The following is a 20642-nucleotide window of genomic DNA, read 5'->3' as shown; positions in this document are numbered from 1 at the left end:
TGTGACCCAATCAGCCATGAGATGGTAATGAGGCACCTGCTGTGGGTCCTTGATCATCCAAGGAACTGGCTCCTTCCTTGGCGGCACCAACTCTGGGTGTGGAGTTGGGCGACCATGAGTTCTCTAAGGCCCCTCTCATTGCTCCTCACAGTGCCTCTCGTGACAAAGACTTGACGCCACCGCCTTCCTCCAGAGGGAAGAAGAAAAAGAAGAAATCTACTCGGAAGAAGAGAAGGAGGTAAGAGCACCAGGAGGGAGATGAAACCTGTAAGATGCAGGCAGGGGCACATTATGGGTTTCAAAGTGAGACAGTGACTCACTCTTGGGTTCAAATCCCCTTCTGATGCTTACCCGGCTGCGTGACCTTGGGCAAGTCACTTTACCTCTCTGTACCTGCTTTGTTATACTTCTCCAAAATGGTGATAATACCTACCTTTTGCGATTTTGTGAAAATTAAATAAAAAAACTCGTGTAAAAGCAGCTGTCACAGTACCTGGCACCTAGTAAATAACCAATTAATGAGAAGCATCGTCTTTAGCATGAATATTGAATTATTTATTGAGAGGTTACTGGATACAGAAGACGACACTAAGCATTGCCAGCTTCATATCTCTTTTATTTCTGACCATCGTCTACCAGGAAAGCGTTCTTATCCCCATTTTAGAGATGAGAAAATAAAGGCTCACAGAAAGGGTGACAGGATCTACAGGGGCTTGATCCCAGGTCCTCAGCTGGTTTTACTACACCCACCTTCGTGTTTAAACGCCTAGGATAATAGGTGGGTTTTTTTGTTTTGTTTTGTTTTGGTCAACTATTAACTCTTTGGTACCCTATGCATTTTTTTCTATGTCCAATTTCTTTAAATTTTTTTTCACATTTAAAATGATTTCCGGATTTGCTGGTGGGCTGCCACTAACTAGACTAAAAACCTGCCACTAAAAGCATGTCCAGTGTGTCAACCCGAGGGGCAGGCTTAATTAACCCTTAGGGCTGCCAACCGAGAATCACACCAAACCTCTGAGGCAGTATTTATAGAAACCTGTAGGGGGCAGCAGAGAGCAGCATCTGACGTTGGGCTTCAACTCCAGGTTTTCTGGAACCTTGTTTCACAGATGCCCCTTAGTCTCATTCTAAAAGGACCGGCTCAAAGTGGACCCAGAGAGAAATGTGGTTGAAGTCCTAGCCATTGTCGGGTAGGAGATGAAACTGGGGCGAGTGTTTTGGATTTCCTAATTGGAAGGGTGGACCAGAGAATACTTCAAAACAGGAAACCTCAGATATTAAGATTCACTAATTCACTCGTTCATCCAATCAGTGTTCACTTGGCATATGTCTGGAGACAAATGTTGTGAGTCTTTGAAGGCTGAATTGTTTCTCAGCCAGTCCCCTCTGCAGACACGTTTTGTTTAACCTGCAAAGTAAGTGGTGGTCAACATTTCCAAATCAGGAGATTTCATATTAAAATGTGGCGTTTTGGAGGCTCCTTTAGAAAAGGCGGGTGCTCTAGAAGGCCAGACCTGCATTCCTACACTGGCTCTTCAGCTGATCTGAGAAGCAGAACCCCTCCAGCCAGAACGTCTCTGGTTCCCCACAGTCCCCACTACTCCCCATGGTCTTCCACCCAGCTGGCATCATCCATTCATGCTATCTGAGAGGGCCCTGTTGGCATTGAATTTGTAACCTCTCATCTGTTTAACCCTGGTCTTTTGTCAGCAAGGATATAAGAGACTTAGAGACAAGCCTTGACATGCCCAAGGTGACTCTGTGAGTTGGTAGTAGAGGCAGGATTGGAACATAGGTCACCTGGGCCTCCGTCTTGAGTCATCGCCATGGACTGAGAGTAGCTCCGTTGCTCAGGTAACCCTTTGATGGTCCTCTCCATGCAGTTGCAACCTGGCAAGATATCCTCCAGGGGCCCAGACTTACCAGGGAGACAAAGGATGGGACAAACGAGAGACCCTGAGACTTTGAGAGGAGGGTCGTAGCCTGAAGGGAGAGCAGCAGACAGAAGGAAGACTTTCCAGCTTGACCAGGCAGGCAGCTGTGAGGTGCTGTGGTGACTAAGAGCAAAAACCACTGGGATCCCAGCTCATCTACTTTAGCTGTTTGTCTTTGGGCCAGTCACTTCACCTCTCTGAACTTCACTTTCTTTGTCTGAGAAGTGAGGGTAACAATTGTACCTACCTGAGATGCGTGTGGAAGGATTGAATGAGATAATGCGTACAAAACACAAGGTAATGGTTTGCATTAACTTGGTTAAAAATTAAAATTAAATGAAAAGTAAAATTAAATTTGTGAGCAATTAAACATTGCTTGCAAGTGCAATCTAATATTAGCATGGCTATTATCCTTTGATGTGTGTTCCTGAAAGAGATAAAACCCTATGTAGGGACTGGGGAAAGTTCTTTTCGAAACCAACCTTGGCCTTTAAGAGCTTCCCTCTGAAGTGTGTCTTCCCTCCCTGGCAGGTCCTCATCCTATAGCCCATCGCCTGTCAAGAAAAAGAAGAAGAAAAGTTCCAAGAAACATAAGCGACACAGGTGTTGTCCTTTTTCTCTGCAAATAAGGCCTCCCCGGGTGGGGGGAGGGGACAGTCGATGGCACCAAAAGGTCATCTGGAAGCATATCATGTCATTTACGTGAAATAATTATCTATGTCTTTTTACATATCTGTGTGTTGTATAAGTTGGGACTCTGGCTTCGAGGAGCAGAGGTCCACACATGCTAACTCAGACCAGAAGGAGGACTTGATGATAACGAAGCAGGAATGGCTCAGGGACAAGCCAGGCCTGAGCAAGGGGCTAGAACAGGGAGTGGAGAGCTGATAGGACCCACCTGGGGCCTGAAGTGCCTGCTGTTCCCTGGTCCCCATGAGGGACATGGCTGCACATGCCCCATCTCTCCATACTGCAGGCCGAGTTACAAGGAGACACCGAATCTGTCTTCTTCCTTCTTCCAAATTCCCAAGGAAGGGCCCCTCTTGTCAGTCCGACTGCCTCCTAGAGAATGGGATCATGTTGAAAAACATGGCCGCACTGGGATTACCCAGGCTGGTGCATGGGGAGGCAGGAACGGTAGTTACAGGGCATTATGAACTGGGCCTGTGTTTCACCACACACACACACACACACACACACACACACACACACACACACACACGTACGCTTACAGGGGAAAGAAAAGACTAAAATGATATACAACAGAGGGCCCAGATTTGTGTTTTATGGCCCAAGCCAACATTTTATAATCAGAAGATTCTGCAACACAGAAATTCGGCTTTCTAGTTCCTCTATAGAGTCACAAGTTCTGTCTTATCTGTCAATATCTCTCTGGGCCGGTGTTCCCACAGGCAGCATTCCCTGGAGCTGAGGCGCTGCCCTGCATTTAGACAGAGTGGGTACTTGTGCCCCAATATCTCTCTGGGCCGGTGTTCCCACAGGCAGCATTCCCTGGAGCTGAGGCGCTGCCCTGCATTTAGACAGAGTGGGTACTTGTGCCCTAACTGGCCTCAGGCAGGACATGTCCAGCCCGCTCTACCCACTTACAAAGCCTGCTTGGCCCCTGGAGGCAGGAAGTTTGAAGCTCCCTACACAAGTAATTTGCTGCAGTGAGCTGAGGATAATAGGGAAGTGTGATTTGTATTGAAATCTTGCTTATCTGTATCTTCCAATTGTCCTACATCAATTGTGGATTACTTGTGCAACTGGCAACAGGATGAATGAGAGATAAGAGGTTGTCTGGGGCTTCCCCCTGCATCTCAAGCCCAGTTCAAAGTTGCACCGACATGGCTTTTCCCAGTCCAGGGATGTGACATCTCAGTGCTGGTTTCTAGAATGACCTCAAACTCAGTTTGCTCTCACTGGTTATGTCAGCCACCTGCCTAGACTTCCTGACTGATGTTAACTGAGTTTGTGTTTACTACAAGACATGGGCAAACCAATTCATGAAATGGTGTTAATTTGGTGTTGGAAATCTTTCTCCACCTGGAGCCCTTTGTAGAGGCAAGGGCCCACCTATGACTCTAGACGGCCACTTGGTCACCTTCCTTTGCTGAGCAGCTCCTCCCAGTTTTGGGGGTTCACTGGGGAAAGGGAGAACAACTTTCCCATATTTGCGTTCTGGAAGCTAGGTGGCTTCTCACTTACAGGATCCTTCTCATGAGAAAGAGACTGTACCTGATGATCAGAAACAGGCTTTTCCTGCCGGCAACAGTCAGCCCAGATCTTACAGCTTTACAGAGTAAGGGGTTCATAAGACGGAGATGATTAGGCAGGGAAATTCCGTTGCTGTTCCTTCTCAAACCCTGACCTCCCGAGTACCAACCTGCTCCTGGTCCAGCTCCTGAAATGTTTGGTTAATGATAGCCGACGATTTTGGAGATGGGAGCTAGGGGTAGCAAAAGCACTGAGATTCTTTTTCTTCTCTCCTCAGTTAGCAAAGCTCCTGAGTTTTAAAAACATTTTTATTTTTCAGCCAATGCATGCTGCACTTCATACCTAGATGGTGGGCTGATAGGTGTAGCAAACCACCATGGCACACATTTAACTGTGGAACAAACCTGCACATCCTGCATATGGACTCCGGAACTTAGAATAAAAATACAAATTAAAAAAATTATTTTTCACATCTATTTACTGAACACGCATTGTGTGTCATGAATGAGGATTCTGGGTCCCAGAAAAGAAAGCAAAACCCAGTCCCTACCCACCAATTTCTCACACTCTAGTGGGGAAAATGGGTCATTCTAATATGGAGAAGTATGTACCCTGATGATGATAAGCTCAGAGGCTCACCCAGAGCTTGAGGGAGGAGAGGGGAGGCAGCCAACCAGTCTGAGGGACTCAGAAAATGTTACAAGGAGAGGGTGACCTCCGACTGGAGCACTGTAGAACGAGTAGAAGCTACATGGGTGATGCTGTTTGACTCTGAGCAACTTAATCAACCTCTCTGATCTTCATGTCTTTGTGAAATAGTTGTCAGTAGTACTCCACAGGACTTGGGGAAGAGTGAATGAGATTATGTGTGACAGGTGCTAAGTACAGAGCCTGGCACACGGTAAGAATTCCACATGTGGAAGCAGGCTGTCTCATGATGATGATGGCGATGAGGATGATGAGGAGGAGGAGTGGGGGGACGAGCATGAGGAAGGGGAATCCCCAAAAAGGGAGCGAGAAGATGAGATGGAGAATGGAGTGGGGGGTAAGGCAGAAGACTCTCTCTTTCGTCCTCCTCATCCAGGACAGATTAACTGACAGTTCTGGGGGAGGATTAAAGCACTGGTAGGCTTTGATCTGGAAATTCAGAATACAAACCAGAATCTCCCAAACAATTTTCATATTCTCTGGAATCTAAGAGAGAAGGACGATGAGCTAGGTGTCCTGGCCCCCTGTCGCATGATCACAAATACACTGATACTGTCATACCTGGAAAAAAATCTTTCAGACTCACCTATATTTATTTTCTTCCCTCCCTTCCTCCCTTCTCCCTCCCTCCCTTTCTTCCTTTCTTTCTCTCCTTCTCTACCTCCTTCTGTCTCTCTCTCTCCCTCTCTCTCTCTCTGCCTTTTATTCTTTGATTTTTTTTTTCATTCCTTTTTTCTTTCTTTTCTTTTTTCAGGTCATTCTCCAAGAAGAGAAGGCACAGGTAAGACTCCTGTTGTCTCTGCCTGCCTGTTCAACTTTCTGCTTTCTCAGCCACCTTTAGGCAGCTTCTAGGTCAGCCCTCAGTTTCCATCTGTGCTCTTGGTCATGACCCCTTCGTCTTCCTGGGCCCTCAGTTTCCTCCAAAATGAAGGTTTGAGCTGTTTTTATCAGCATTCCAAGCCAGCTTTTGAGTTCCATCAGGCCACGTGGACCAGCCCTGTTGATGTCTTGACCACAGAATGTCTCGTCACCCCTGCCACTGGTTGGAATCTTGAATTGGGGCACATAGGGAAACATCAGCCCTGTCACCCCACCAAAACCTTCCCAGATCTGGCCAAGGAACAGGGGCCAAGTCCTGTTATACTGGACACATTGGGTGAACACACACACACACAAAAGAGTGAGGACTATGGGATCCTCACTCCAAACTGGACCCTGAGTTAAACCCCTTCCATTTAATTCTCATTAATCCTCACCACAACCTTGCACAGTAGACATGTTTATTGTTGCCATTTTACAGATGAGAAAACTGAGACTAAGATAGAATATAACAGGAATGTCCACAGATAAAACCAGAAGGTACTGGAGCCAAAATTCAAACCCCAATCTGTGGACAGAGGATCAGAATAGTGACGGTGGCTTCTTAAATAACAATAAGCACATCTAGAGCAATATGCAAAATGCAAAGCCCTTTCATTTATTTACTTAATCAGTAGATATTGGGTGCCAGTGTCATCTGTCCACTCTGCTCTGCAGCTTGAGTTGTGACCCCATTTCATGGTTGAAGAACAGGTTTCAGAGAGGAGAGGTAACTTCCCTGATGTCACACAGCAGCTAAGAAGCAGAGGCGGGTCTTGAATCCAATTGAACTTGGATCTGTCAGCGAGGTCCTGGGCTCTCCCACTGCCTGGGCTGAGTTTCAACATGAAGATAAATCCTGTGGCTAGCTTCAAGGTGCAAGATAGCGCAATGAAATAAAATTTCCCCTTCCCAGGTCCAAGGCCAGTAATGGGTTCTTGGTGACCCTCTGCAGCCAGTCTAGATTAAACTACCAAATAGTGTGCTTGTCCTCCCTTAGCTGTATTTGACTGCCCTGGGAACCCAAGTCATTCTTATCCCTCGTACTCAGACGCCAGCCCTATGACTCAAAGAAAATTGAAACGCGGATACTTGAATATGCACGGGCAGATCATTTCAGAATCTACCAAGATTTGTGAGGGCTCAAATATCTTCTTGGATAGTTCGTTCATTTCCCTCTCTTTTTTTTGACAGAGTCTCTCTCTGTCATCCAGGCTGGAGTACAGTGGCACGATCGGCTCACTGCAGCCTCTGCCTTCTGAGTTCAAGCGATTTTTCTGCCTCAGCCTCCCAAGCAGCTGGGATTACAGGCATGTGCCATCACGCCCAGCTAATTTTTTTGTAATTTTAGTAGAGACAGGGTTTCACCAGGTTGGTCTTGAACTCCTGACCTCAGCCGATCCACCCGCCTCAGCCTCCCAAAGTGCTGGGATTACAGGCATGAGCCACCACGCCCAGCTTGCTTCTCTTACAAATGATTGAACAGCAGTCTAGAGCATGGACTCTGGGGACCCATAATCTGTGGCCACATCCTAGCTCACCTGTGCAACCCTAAGCAAGTTTCTTTGCTCATCTGAGGTTCCGTTTCCACATCTGTAGAATGAGCACTTGTTAAATTGCGCCTCTACCCATAGATTGTGGAGAGAATAAAGAGAGGTTTTTGACAGAAAGTATTCAATAGCATGCCTAGCCTATAATTAAAGTCTCAGAACTGGCAGACATTGTTATTACTACCTTTATTGCTGCCATCATTATTAACCTAGCGAAGCTGCCCTTGGCATCCTCCGTCCTCCATTCTCAGTGTGTATGTGTGCAGCGGTATCCCTGGCCGAACTTGCTGCGGGAAAATGTTGGCAGTGAATTTTCCAGTCTGAGGCGATGAGTGGTGTCCATTCCCAAACTGCCTGGACCTCACACTGTGTTTAAGCATTTTAACCACTTATTTATCTTTAACTAGAATTTCGCATCTTTCAATTAATTGACCATTTCTTGTTTAGCTCCTCTAGCCCAAAAAGCAAAAGAAGAGATGAGAAGAGGCATAAGAAACAGTAAGTAGATACTACCTGAACTGTGCTCGTCTGTGTGGGGAGTTGGGGGAATCTGGCTTCTTAAAAGCCAGAGTCTTAGAGTTGCCAAATAAACAGGGAAAGGGAGGAGAGGGTTAGCGGGTGTGAGGAAGGAAGGAAGGAAGGAAGGAAGGAAGGAAAGAAGGAAGGAAGGGAGGAAGGAAGGAAGGAAGGAAGGAAAGAAGGAAGGAAGGAAAGAAGAAAGGAAGGAAGGGAGGAAGGAAGGAAGGAAAGAAGGAAGGAAGGAAAGAAGGAAGGAAGGAAGGAAGGAAGGAAGGAAGGAAGGGAGGAAGGAAGGAAGGAAAGAAGGAAGGAAGGAAGGGAGGAAGGAAGGAAGGAAGGAAAGAAGGAAGGAAGGAAAGAAGGAAGGAAGGAAGGAAGGAAGGAAGGAAGGAAGGAAGGAAGGAAAGAAGGAAGGAAGGAAGGGAGGAAGGAAGGAAGGAAAGAAGGAAGGAAGGAAGGGAGGAAGGAAGGAAGGGAGGGAGGAAGGAAGGGAGGGAGGAAGGGAGGAAGGAAGGAAGGAAGGAAAGAAGGAAGGAAGGAAGGAAGGAAGGAAGGAAAGAAGGAAGGAAGGAAGGAAGGAAGGGAGGAAGGAAGGAAAGAAGGAAGGAAAGAAGGAAGGAAGGAAGGAAGGAAGGAAGGGAGGAAGGAAGGAAAGAAGGAAGGAAAGAAGGAAGGAAGGAAGGAAGGAAGGAAAGAAGGAAGGAAGGAAGGAAGGAAAGAAGGAAGGGAGGAAGGAAGGAAAGAAGGAAGGAAGGAAGGAAGGAAGGAAAGAAGGAAGGAAGGAAGGAAGGAAGGAAGGAAAGAAGGAAGGGAGGAAGGAAGGAAAGAAGGAAGGAAGGAAGGAAGGAAGGAAGGAAGGAAGGGAGGAAGGAAGGAAAGAAGGAAGGAAAGAAGGAAGGAAGGAAGGAAGGAAGGAAAGAAGGAAGGAAGGAAGGAAAGAAGGAAGGAAGGAAGGAAGGAAGGAAAGAAGGAAGGAAAGAAGGGAGGAAGGAAGGAAGGAAGGAAGGAAGGAAGGAAGGAAAGAAGGAAGGAAAGAAGGGAGGAAGGAAGGAAGGAAGGAAGGAAGGAAGGAAGGAAAGAAGGAAGGAAGGAAGGAAGGAAAGAAGGAAGGAAGGGAGGAAGGAAGGAAGGGAGGAAGGAAAGAAGGAAGGAAAGAAGGAAGGAAGGAAGGAAGGAAGGAAGGAAGGAAGGAAAGAAGGAAGGAAGGAAGGAAGGAAAGAAGGAAGGAAGGGAGGAAGGAAGGAAGGGAGGAAGGAAAGAAGGAAGGAAAGAGAGAAGGAAGGAGGAGGGAGAGGAGAGGGAGAGAGAGAAAGGCAAACTATGTGGTCGTAGGTTCGGTATTGTGATACAGTAGTGTATGCACATTTGTTTCTGCTGCATGAAAGTGTACATGTGTGTGCCTGGTGTGTCCCTTGGGAGTATACCTTGTGTGTACATTGTGCGTATACTTCTACATAGTGTGTGTGTGTATATATATATATATATATATATATATATATATATATATATTTCTAGTGTGCACATTATAGCTGTCTGTACATTCTACACTTTTGTACACCCTATATACAAATGTGTACAATATGGGAACATTGTGTGTGCTCTATATTTGTGCTCACACCGATGCATTTGTGTGTGCTTGTGTGAGCACGAACGTGAATGGTATACATAGGACACACTAAATTCTATGCACTGTGTGTGTGCACTGTTTAAATATCCGTGTACATTTTGTGTACCACGGCTGTGTGGTGATTTTTACCTGTGCATGGGTGGTCACGGGGTGTGATCACAGGGGCGCATATGTGTGAGCGTGTATATGAATTCAGGTCCTGGCTGTTGGTTTAATAGTGTGGAAATATCAGTGAAGCTCCTAGCTCCAGTCTCGGGGCCCCAGCTGTTTCACAGTTGATAGCTGGTAGTAGAAATTCAAATCAGCCCGTGCTGCCTGCGGAGTTCAGTTCCCAGCCAAATTAAAAGTAAATTTGGTTACAACCTACCTACTTTATACCCTGCAAATGTTAGTGCCTGTGTTTTCCAATCAACTAATATTTTATCTCCCGCCAAGAAGCTTCTAAAGAGAGGATCAAAGACAATAAGATGAAAGGTAGTCAGCTGCCAGGGAGGAAAAAGAGGAGGCAGGGTTGCAGAGGAAGGGTGCCCAGCTTTGCTGTCCCAAAGGATCTTTTCATGCAAGGTCAGGACAAAGGAGGGCATTTCAACCACCACCACGGAGGCCTGGGGAACGTTCCAGAAGAAAGTGGTAGAGCCTTGAGTTAGCTCAGGGAAGAACTTCCCTATCATTGAATTTGTTCAGCTCAAGTCAAGAGACAATCATTGGCCGCATGTATTGAATGTACTTTCACACTAGGCACAGATAGAGTACATGTTCTCAGCAATCTCAGTGTCACCTGGCCCGTGGGGCCCCAGGACAGACAGCCACAGAGACAGGGGGGTAGGCCCATACCTCAAGAGCACTAGGAAGGACCATCACTGAGACAAGGACTGCCTGCATAAGGGCAGCAAGGTTGGCCACCCTCCCCGGTGCCAAGAGCTGGATGAGTCCCAGAAATTGCCAGCAGAGCATCAGAAAGCTTGTGCAAGCCAAAAGACAAGAGGCAGGGGAGAAAACAGCAAGAAAAATAAGACATCCCGAAGAGAAACGATGGCCTATTCCTGCCAAGTCCATGGTCAGGACTCCTGCCAGGCAAGTGGCTGCTACAGAGAGTTAGCCTTTCACTCAACATCCCTTAATGAGACCCTGTGCTGGGCCCAAGGACAGACATGAGCTGGACACTGTCCTGGCCTTGAAGAGCTCACAGGAGCCAGACATGGGGCAGGTCACAGCACAGCAGATGAAACCCTGGACGTTGTGGGAACACGGGCATTGGGAAAAGGGGCTTGGTGGCCTCCTGAGGGAGGCAGCGTCTAGGCTGCAGGCGAGGATAGCAAGTAACCATTCCAGGCTGCAAGTTAGGCAGGTGGTTTAAACGTAGTGTGCCTCGGTTTCTTCATCTGTAAGATGACACTAATAAGAGCACCCACTTCGTAGGTTGTTAGGAAGAATAGATGGATCTCTTTAGAAAAAAATGCTTAGAATACAGTGTTTGGCATGAAGTATGCATTAGATGCGCGGTACCTGGCATCATCACCATCATTATCGTCGTCATCCCTAAGATATCAGGAACAGGGAAATGTGTGAGTCAGCAGACACACAGTTCAGAGCTGCTTCAGCCCTCCAGGCCAGGGCAGAAGAAGTCAAGCAGTGAGGCCAGAGAGCCAGGCCAGGGCAAGCTCCTGAAGCTGCCCGAGGTTCAGGATCAGAGTTTGGACTCGTGAGAGCAACGGGAAAGTTTTAAGCAGGGAAGGGATATGGTCTGATGATTACATTGCAGGAATCCCTGAGTCCTTTGTTGAGATAACCAAAGTACCTCCCGATAGAATCATCTCTAACTCCCACTGGCTTTCTCATTCGGCCCAAACCATTGACATCTTTTATACATCCTCAATTACCACTGCCACTGCCGCTACTATTTCTGAATTATTACTACTTAGAAGCAGCTGAAGTAACCTGCAGTAACACCATCATTCGCGGTAGTAGTAGTAATTGTTGTTCTTCTAATTTTTGTTTTGGATGAGGTTTGTAGCCCATCCTAGGAGGCTTTTGACTCCGTTTTAAGAACCTGGGCTTCATTTTCCAGGTCTGAGGTTATAAACTGGCAGCCTGAAGGCCTAATTTACTCTGCAAATGTGTTTCATTTGCCCAAAAAAGTGCCTTTAAAAAAAAATAGTAAGCTTCCATTTAAAATAAGAATATTTACCTAAAAATCTGTATTTCCGCATTCACTTGAAAAATTAGACGATCACCACGCAAATATTCTGGAGGCAAAGCAGCTCCTTCTGTTTTAACTGAGCCTTCGGGTAACACTGTGTTAGCGCTTGGCTGATGCGTACATGTATGGTCCTGAAGCTCTGTGACGCGGAGGCAGAGGAAACATGGGGAAGTGACTTTCTGCCTAGGTTGTCATCTGGGGACGGGGAAGGGTCCTGAGTCATCCGCACTCCTTCCAGAGGACTCCTTTCTGCTCACCCCTGTTCAGTACCATTCATTATGGACTGCTTCCATGCCCCTCCCCGCCCCCCAGCACCCAGGCAGGAAGCTGGACAAACGCATGGGAGTAAGGGAGACGCAGACCTTCGGGAGGGATGGTGACTTGAGGGCAAGGGAAAAACGGGTGTCACAAGATCAAATCTCTCTCACTCAGTTTTACTCTCTTTCTCCTCTCCTCTGACTCGTTCCTTCTCATCCCCCCAAGATCTCGAAGCCGGCCCCGAAAGTCTCACCGTCACCGCCATCACCGCTGCCCATCGCGGTCCCAGAGCTCGGAGTCGCGCCCTTCAAGCTGTGAGAGCAGGTAACCCCTCGCCCCAGGATCCTCTTCCCTTAGCCACAGCTGCAACCAGCCTAAGACTGTTAGCGTTAGATTCGCCTCCACTCCTCCAGCACAGGCCTTCCTCACACTCAGCAGCTGGACTACTTCCCTTTAGAGAAAGAGCTGGAGAGGCTGGGCGTCGTGGCTCACGCCTGTAATCCCAGCGCTTTGGGAGGCCAAGGCGGGCAAATCATGAGGTCAGGAGTTCAAGACCATCCTGGCCAACATGGTGAAACATGGTCTCTACAAAAAATACACAAAATTAGCTGGGCATAGTGGCGGGAGTCTGTAATCCCAGCTACTCTGGAGGCTGAGGCAGCAGAATCGCTTGAACCCGGGAGACAGAGGTTGCAGTGAGCCAAGATTGCGCCACTGCACTTCAGCCTCGGTGACAGAGTGAGACTCTGTCTCAAAAAAACGGGGGGGGGGGGCGGAGCTGGAGACAAAAGGTCTTACTGTCATCACTTATAGGAATGAAACCAATATTAGCTTTTTTTTTTTTTTGAGATGGAGTTTCACTCTGTAATAGTCTGGAGTGCAATGGCACGATCTCGGCTCACTGTAACCTCTGCCTCCCAGGTTTAAGCAATTCTCCTGTCTCAGTCTCCCAAGTAGCTGGGACTACAGGTGTCCACCACCACACATGGCTAATTTTTGTATTTTTAGTAGAGACAGGGTTTCACCATGTTGGCTAGGCTGCTCTCAAACTCCTGACCTCAAGTGACCCACCCTCCTCGAACTCCCAAAGTGCTGGGATTACAGGCATGAGCCACCGCTCCCGGCCCTGGCTGCTCTTTGTACATCTACTTGCAGGATCCTCTCTACAACCCTAGGAAGTGGACATTATTGTTATTCCCATTTTAAAGATGAGAAAACTGAGGTATGGAGGGTTTAAGGAACTTGCTAGCAACAAAGTGACAGAGTTAGGATTGAAAGCCAGGGAACATGGCTCTAGACTTCACACTCTCACTAAGGGACCACTCTATGCACAGAGAAGCTAAACAAACTATGAAAAACCAAACAACGCAAAGTAGCAAGTTCATTGTAATGCTTTTTCAAGACAGTCTTCTAACCTGGACTCTCTCTATGCTAATACATTGGTTGTCCCAACCTGAGAAGGGAGAGAGGGGCCATCTTGTTGATGAGAAGGAGGGGAAGAAGAGCAAGGGTAAGAACTGGGGCTTTGTTGGGTTTTCTTTCTCAAAGGCATCTCACATTTGACCCTGTTCACATCACCAGGGGAGATTTTAAAATGTCATTGTCCTGGCCCCACTTTACCCAAATAAAGCATAATGGAAAAAGGGAGGAGGAGAATGTAGAAGGGGGAGAAGGAGGAAGAGGAGGCAGGAGAGAAATATTTACGCAGATCCTGCTCTGTGTCAGACACTGCGCAAAGATTTTCAAGGCATTTTCTCTCTTATGGTTCTGATAACACCATGTGCAATGCTGCTGCTTCTCTATTTTGGCTGCCCTTTTCAATCAATTGGGAAGTTTTAAAAGATGTCAGTGCCTGGATCCCACCCTCTAAATGTTCTGACTTAAATTCAGACAAGATAAGGCCAGAACAGTGAGATTTTTAAAACTCCCCAGGTGATGTGTGGGAAGCATTTGAGAAAGAGGTCCCTGGTACCTACTATCACGATTAGGCCTTGGTGTTTCTGCTGAACAACAGCAGTGTCCGAGAATATCACTATTCAACAAAGCCACTCCGCAACCCTCGTTGCTCAAGACAAAACTAAGCCCCTCTGTCATCAAGTCGGAGTCCAGGTGAGAACGCTGTGCAAAACACAGAAGTGACCAAGCATCTCGCTAGCCTGCCGAATATGAGTCGCTGCTGCTTCCTTGGTGGCCAGCCTTAGCCTCAGTCTGTTCCTCCCTTTTTCTGGATAAGAGTGATGAAGACATCCAATCTGAATTACCCCCACTTTCTGGCAGCATCTAATTCAGAACAAAGCTCCAGATCTGTAAACGCTCCCCAAACCACCTGCCACCAGCCCAAAGCCTATAATAGGTTCTTTCTAACACTGTCTTACAGAGATGCCTGAAACTTACCTATAGTATCAAGGAGTAACCACTATGCTTGTTCATCCCCAGGGGGACTCCCGGTGGCCTTTTTCTGGAGAATGTTGGCCAACTGAGCTATACCACGTCCCTGATCTGTTACAGCAGAGACAACTGCCTTTTGGTGGGCAAAAGGATCTGAGTGAGGTCACATAGATAGGAAGTGTCCGGCAGAACTGGAATAGGCACCGGGTTGGGGTGACTCAGCCTGAGCACCACACCTACACCACAGGCTGAATTATCTCTCAGCAGCTAAGCCCTACTGGCCTGGGCCAGAGAATCATACAACGCTCTAGCAACTTACCTGCTAGATAAATGGTTAACATGACAAATACTACCCCAGGCCTCCTCTGCTGTCCCATCTCCTCCTAATGATGTTGGCATCTGAGCTCCCAGTCCCTACTGAGCTGAGGAGCTCCCTAGCAGAAATGGAAGCAAACTGAGACCTGGTACACAGGTTACCTATTCAGTAGAAACATGATTTTCAAGCCACAGAGCAGACAGGGGCACTCTAAGGCATGAACCAGAGGCACCAGTTCCTAGGGGGGCAAAAGACTGCTGTGGCCCTTGCTCTGTCGCTTCCAGGCTGTTTACCTCAGGCAGATTCCTAAACATCTCTGAGCTTTGGCTCGCTCATCTGTAAAATGGAAAAGTAATACCTTCCCTGTCTCTGTCTTCAAGTTGTAGGAAGGACTGTGAAAGTGCTTCAAGAGAGGTTTGTACATGCCATGCAAATCCATAATGTACTATTTCTATTACTCCTGTGGCTCAGAGATCTAATGAGATATGCAGAGTCCAAACATGCCCTTTCTAAGAAGTCAGACATGCCTTTGGTTTTCACTGCAGACCACGCAGCCAGATCTAGACATGACAAACTTGCAGAAGGCATCTTTGTCGTTTTTGTCAGCCACTTTTTTTCACCAAAGTTTTGGGTGACAGTCAACAGGATGTCTTTATTTCACAGATGGTGAAATCACATACACAAAGACACACAGTTATACACAGTTACATTTATAGACAAACACATGGAAACACAGATGGACACACCCAGACGTACACACAGTCACATGACAGACAATCACAGAGGCACACAAGTGACATTAAACTGAATAACTGAATCAGGATGGGGACCTTTTCTATTTTTAAAGCTGCATCCTCAGACCCCAAAGCAGTGCCAGGCATGTGAAGTAGTATTTGTCAAATGAAAAAATGAGAGAATTAATAAATAAAGGAATCAATAGATGGATGGATAGGTGGATGAATGGATGAATAGATTGTTGGTTAGCTAGATGAATGGATGAATGGTTAGTGGTTGGATGGATGGATAGATGGATGGATGGATGGATCATTAGTTGGGTGGATGGATGAACAGATGGATGGATGGACAGATGGATGGATGGTTGGTTGGTTGGTTGGTTGGTTGGTTGGTTGGTTGGTTGGTTGGATGGATGGTTAAATAGATGGTTAGCTGGATGGATAAATGGATGGATATACAGATGGATGGATGATTGTTTAATTGGATGGTTGGGTGGATGGATGAATATATGAATAGATGGTTGAATGGATGGTTGGACTGAAGGATAGATGAATGAATGGATGGATGGGCAGATGGCTAGATGGATGGATAGATGAATGAATGGATGGATGGATGGGTGGATGGTTAGATGGATGGATAGATGGTTTCTTAGACAAATGAAAGGATGGATGGATGGATGGATGGATGGATGGATGGATGGATGGAATACGTGGTTGGTTAGACTGATGGATGGATGATTGAGAGATAGTTGGGTTGATGGATGAATAGATGATTGTTTAGACAAATGGCTAAATGGATGGATGGATGGATGGATATACATACGGTCCAGCTTTCATACACACACAGGAACAAAATCACATATGAACATATACAAACACCCCCAAATACACTTCATCACCCTCAGATCCTGTTCGTACTACATCCATCTCCCTGCCATGCTCCCCTTCAAAAGACCCTCAGGTCTCTCTCCCCAACCCCTAGGCACCGCGGCCGGTCTCCTGAGGAAGGGCAGAAGTCCCGCCGAAGGCACTCCCGGCGCTGCTCCAAGACCCTCTGCAAGGACAGCCCTGAGGCCCGGTCCAGTCGCCCACCCAGCCAACCCCTCCAGATGCTTGGCTACCTGTCAGCCAGGGGTGTAGTAAGTATTCTTCACAGCCTCCTCTGCCAGCCTTGGCTACGACACTTGGGGGAGGTGGAGGCACAAGTTCAGGGCAGTGTATGATACACTTTAATTCAATTTCTGACAAAATATCCCACTGGCTCCAGACCTCATTTTTGATGAAACAAATGGTCATTCACCAGGCTCTGGCAACACTTGGCTTGGGGATTTGGGGGCAGGGGGAGAAAAATTAAATACCCAGGCTTTTTATCGGAGGAATGTTGACAAATAAATACTTGTCTCCAGAGTAATATCTGTAGGAAGACATGTTTAAGACACCATAGGAGGGTTTTTTTGTTTTGTTTTTCTGTTTGTTTGTTTTTTGGAGAGGAAGGAAAAGAAGGGCTCTTTGACATAACAGAGACACTCCACCTTTTACATGAAGTCTGCATCTTTTATGCCAGCTGGTTGGAAGCATTGGTTGGCAGCTAGGATTTCATTTCACCTATAAACATGACCTTGAATTTATATGAGAATTTTCTTCCAAGGAGGTCATAGCTCTTGACCTGCATTCTCTTGTGTAGCTACCCAAGGTCTTGAGAGTTGAGGGCACAGCTGTCTCACTAGTCCCTTCTACAGATGGGACAGAAGAATCAAGGCTCAGAGAGGTTAAGGACTGGAGTAAAGCCCCAAAGCAAGGCAAGAGTTAATCCAATTTAACAACCCAGTATTGAATAGAATTAAGCCCTGCTGCCTCAAGCAACAAGGACAAGCTGGAATTTGACTTCAGATGGTTTGACACCATGAGCAAGAGACTTAGAAATGGATCTGAATTCAGTCCTAACTTGGCCACTTCCTAGCTGTGTGACTTGGGGCAAATTACTTAATCTCCATTTTCTCATTGGTAAACTTGCATACTGCTTCCGTGTGGGATTGTTGGGAATATCCGAAAACATAAAGGATGTGAAGGCATTTTGTAGATTCTAAAGAGACAGAGAGACAAACAGGGAGAGATTCAACACTGATAGAGTCAACAATTTCAGCAGACAGCTGTTAAAGGGACTGTCTTCTCTAGCTACATGGGAACTTGAAAATTTCAGGTAGATGCTCCCTAAGGAAGGATGAGGTGGAAGCAAGGAAAAGCTCAGGGTGCTTGTGGGGATGTCAAGAAAGGGAAAGCAATGACAACAGTTGGGTCTGGTTGATGCAATAATTATCTGCAGTGCATTCCAGGAAGCTTCTTTCCCAGTCAAGGCACCCAGCATCACCAAGGTCTAATTTTACCCAAATCCTCTGCCTACCTGAAATCATCTGTAACTCTCCCCAGACCCCTTCTTGGTAGAGACACCTGTGGTTACTGAGTGCTTACAGATGGCAAATGCCCACCTGCATACTCTCTCACACAAATACCCTAAGAAGGGTTCTTCCCAACATGACAAGTACAAAGGCCTGGATTTGAGTCTTGTTTTGGCTGGACTCATCATTTTAGCCCTCTCAACCTCAGCTTTCTCACCTGAGAAATGGGCAAGATTATTCCACTTGTCTCCCAGGGGGATTGTGGCAAAGGTAAAGATAAATCTGAGATGTGGGCATTAAGTGGTAGAGGAATGTTTTTAAGTTAGTAAAGGATGCCTCATCTTCCTGGTCATGGTATTTGTGGTGGTCCAGCTGGAGGTCACAATTGACCCTAGCTAAAAAAGTGCCATTGGAAGCAGCTGGCTTATACCTTCCTACATGTCTGGGATGGTTTTCCAACAAGGCAGGTCTGTCAAGATGTTACAGAAAGCTGAGACTGTCCTCCAACACAAGCTAGGGAGGTTACCAGATTGGCTATTGGTAATTTGATTTCCTGAAACACAGGGGTTCTTGATGGCTTTGAGACACAATACCTCACTGTTCTTCATGAGCCTGGCCCTACCAGAAGAGCTAAAAGCCAGGGTTCACCTGTACCTATTAGAGAGGTTTTAAGAGCTCAGATAGCCTAATGCTCTGATTATTAAGAAGGGAAACTGAGATTCACAGAAGAGAAATGGTTTACATGGGCTGTGGCAAGGCAGAGTTGTTGAAAAACATGAGATTGTGAATTTGTGGTGACATCGTGTCTCTGAGGTAGAGGTAATTACTTAAACCTTTCTGAGCTGTAGTTTCCTTATCTACAAACAATAATAATAATAAAGATAATAACAGTCTCTTCTTCAAAAGGCAGCTGTTGAGCCCAGTACTTGACACAGGTGAAAAACTTGACAAATATAATGACAACGTTCCAGATCCTGGCTCTGAACTTACCAGCTGTGGCTCCTTGAGCAAGTGACATACATTCTGTGTCTCAGTTTCCTCAAAAACTGCCAAACAAGGTTAGCAACAAGACCTACCTCTTTAGATTGTTATGAGAATTCAATGACATGATGTAAGTAAAAGTTTTAGAGTGTAACAGGCAAGAAGTAAATGCCGTGTAACGCTTACTGCTAGTGATAGTAACAGCAGTAGAAGTAATAGTAGGAATAGCAGTGGTGATAGAAGTGGTAGTGATAGCAGTGGTGACAGTAGTAGCCACAACAGTAGTAGCAGTGGTAGTAGCAGTGGCAGTAGTAGTAGTAATAGTAGTATAGTTCCGGGCACAGGCTGGGCTGGAACTAGAGCCAGGGCCCCTGCTTCCCAGACCAATTCCTTTCCATCCTAAATGGTAGCTTCAGCCCAAATGGCTACCCTGCCCCATTCAAGGTTGCCTGGCTCTTGGAAGAATCATGTGGCCCCAGATTGGTTCTTCCAGTGCTTCTTATGCCTGGCCCTTTCTCATCTTCTTTATTACAAAAGCAGAGATGAAAGAAGTTTCCAGATTGGATCGAACGTTTCCCAAGAGTCCTGGCCCCAAGTTTTTCTCTCTGTTAAAGCTAACAGCAGAGTCGTTTTTGTTGAATCACGATCCAATCATTAATTTAAGTCTACAAACACCTATGGAGCATCTACATAGGAGCAGACTCTGACTTATCTCGGGATCCAATTACCAAGAAAGAAAGAGCCTGTGCCTTCTAATGAGGGGAGACAGACAAGGTAAAAACAGTTAAAGACAATGCCTAACAATTGGTGCTGAGATACTTAGGTGGGGTACAAGGTTGGCAGACAGGGGAGGGAACGGGGATTAGGGTTAGGGTTAGGCAGAGAAGGTAACAAATACCTGAAAAGCTAAGGGTGAGCAAATGAAGTGGGGGAAAATACAGATTGGAGTTGGGGGTTGAGATAAAATTCCAGGGCAAGATATAGATTCTGTAGGTAAAGAGGAGCCTGAGCATAAAGGATCTCCTATGCCATATTTGATTACAGGTATTTCATATGCACAACTCTTTTATAGAAATCGAGGACAGTTGCATAGTATCAAGGGACTTATTTGCATATAAGAATATTCAAATTTTGGGGGTTGGATCTTAATGGAATCTTAACTGGTGAGCTAAAGGTAACCTGAGGCTCTCTCGCTTGGTCAGAGCCAAAATCCAAATAGAAGATCCCAAGACAGAGACCCTTTGCAGCTTCACACATAGTCCTTACCTTCACTCCATCTTCTCTGTTCAAGGCACTGGGGAGGCAGAGAGATCGTTAAAAAACAGTCTTCCTGAACTCCGGGATCTCACAGCTTAGTAGTAAGAAAAATGATGTAATACAGTGTGATTGGTTTGTAATTAGGGCTGAGATTGAGTCAAGAGCACCAGTACCTTCTCCAGTTGTTAAAATATTCAAATACTTTCATGCCAGTTGGTAAATAGGCCCAGTCATTACCTCACTCCACCCCAGTCAACCCAGCCATCCCTTCTCTCCCTTGGCACCTTCTGGATCTTCTCAGAATCCTGAAACTGAAAAGGGACACCTACTTCCCTTCAGTGTCAAAGCCAGTTTCCTTTGTGGTGGGGCAGTACTCACAACCAACTAGTTGTTGAATATTGTGAATGTCACCCCTGGCAGTGATGGGAGCAACTGCAATGTGTCATGGAAGCACAGAGTAAGGGCCAGACAATGTTGTCTTGATGTCTTTGTCTGAGAAGGCTGTAACAATAAAGGATCATTTGAGCTGGGCTTTAAAGGATGCATAGGAGCTTATTGGGTTGCAATGATTCATGGACAGAAGGAGGGGAAAACACCGCTATGTGTCAGGCACTGTCACATACTTTCCATAATTTTTGCCTCATTTGATACCTAAAACAGTTATTTGAAGTAGGTGCAATTATTACCACCATTTTG

At 46.3% G+C, this 20642-nt stretch overlaps 1 protein-coding gene across 2 annotated transcripts in view; it reads left to right on the top strand.

Moving 5' to 3' along the window:
* The window catches only part of SRRM4 (serine/arginine repetitive matrix 4), a 175051-nt gene that overhangs the window by 126683 nt on the left and 27726 nt on the right, over positions 1-20642 (top strand). For both annotated transcript variants that reach the window (XM_039472431.2, XM_010342932.3), the window contains exons 3-8: positions 152-238; positions 2469-2540; positions 5617-5643; positions 7718-7768; positions 12100-12198; positions 16295-16451. In XM_039472431.2, coding sequence (XP_039328365.1) covers positions 152-238; positions 2469-2540; positions 5617-5643; positions 7718-7768; positions 12100-12198; positions 16295-16451 — 493 coding nt within the window. The remainder of the gene's footprint in view (positions 1-151; positions 239-2468; positions 2541-5616; positions 5644-7717; positions 7769-12099; positions 12199-16294; positions 16452-20642) is intronic.

The sequence above is a fragment of the Saimiri boliviensis genome, chromosome 7, assembly GCF_048565385.1.
Source record: "Saimiri boliviensis isolate mSaiBol1 chromosome 7, mSaiBol1.pri, whole genome shotgun sequence".
NCBI lineage: Eukaryota > Metazoa > Chordata > Mammalia > Primates > Cebidae > Saimiri > Saimiri boliviensis.
The sequence above is the reverse complement of the archived record's forward strand: the minus strand, read 5'-3'. Positions and strand labels throughout refer to the sequence as shown.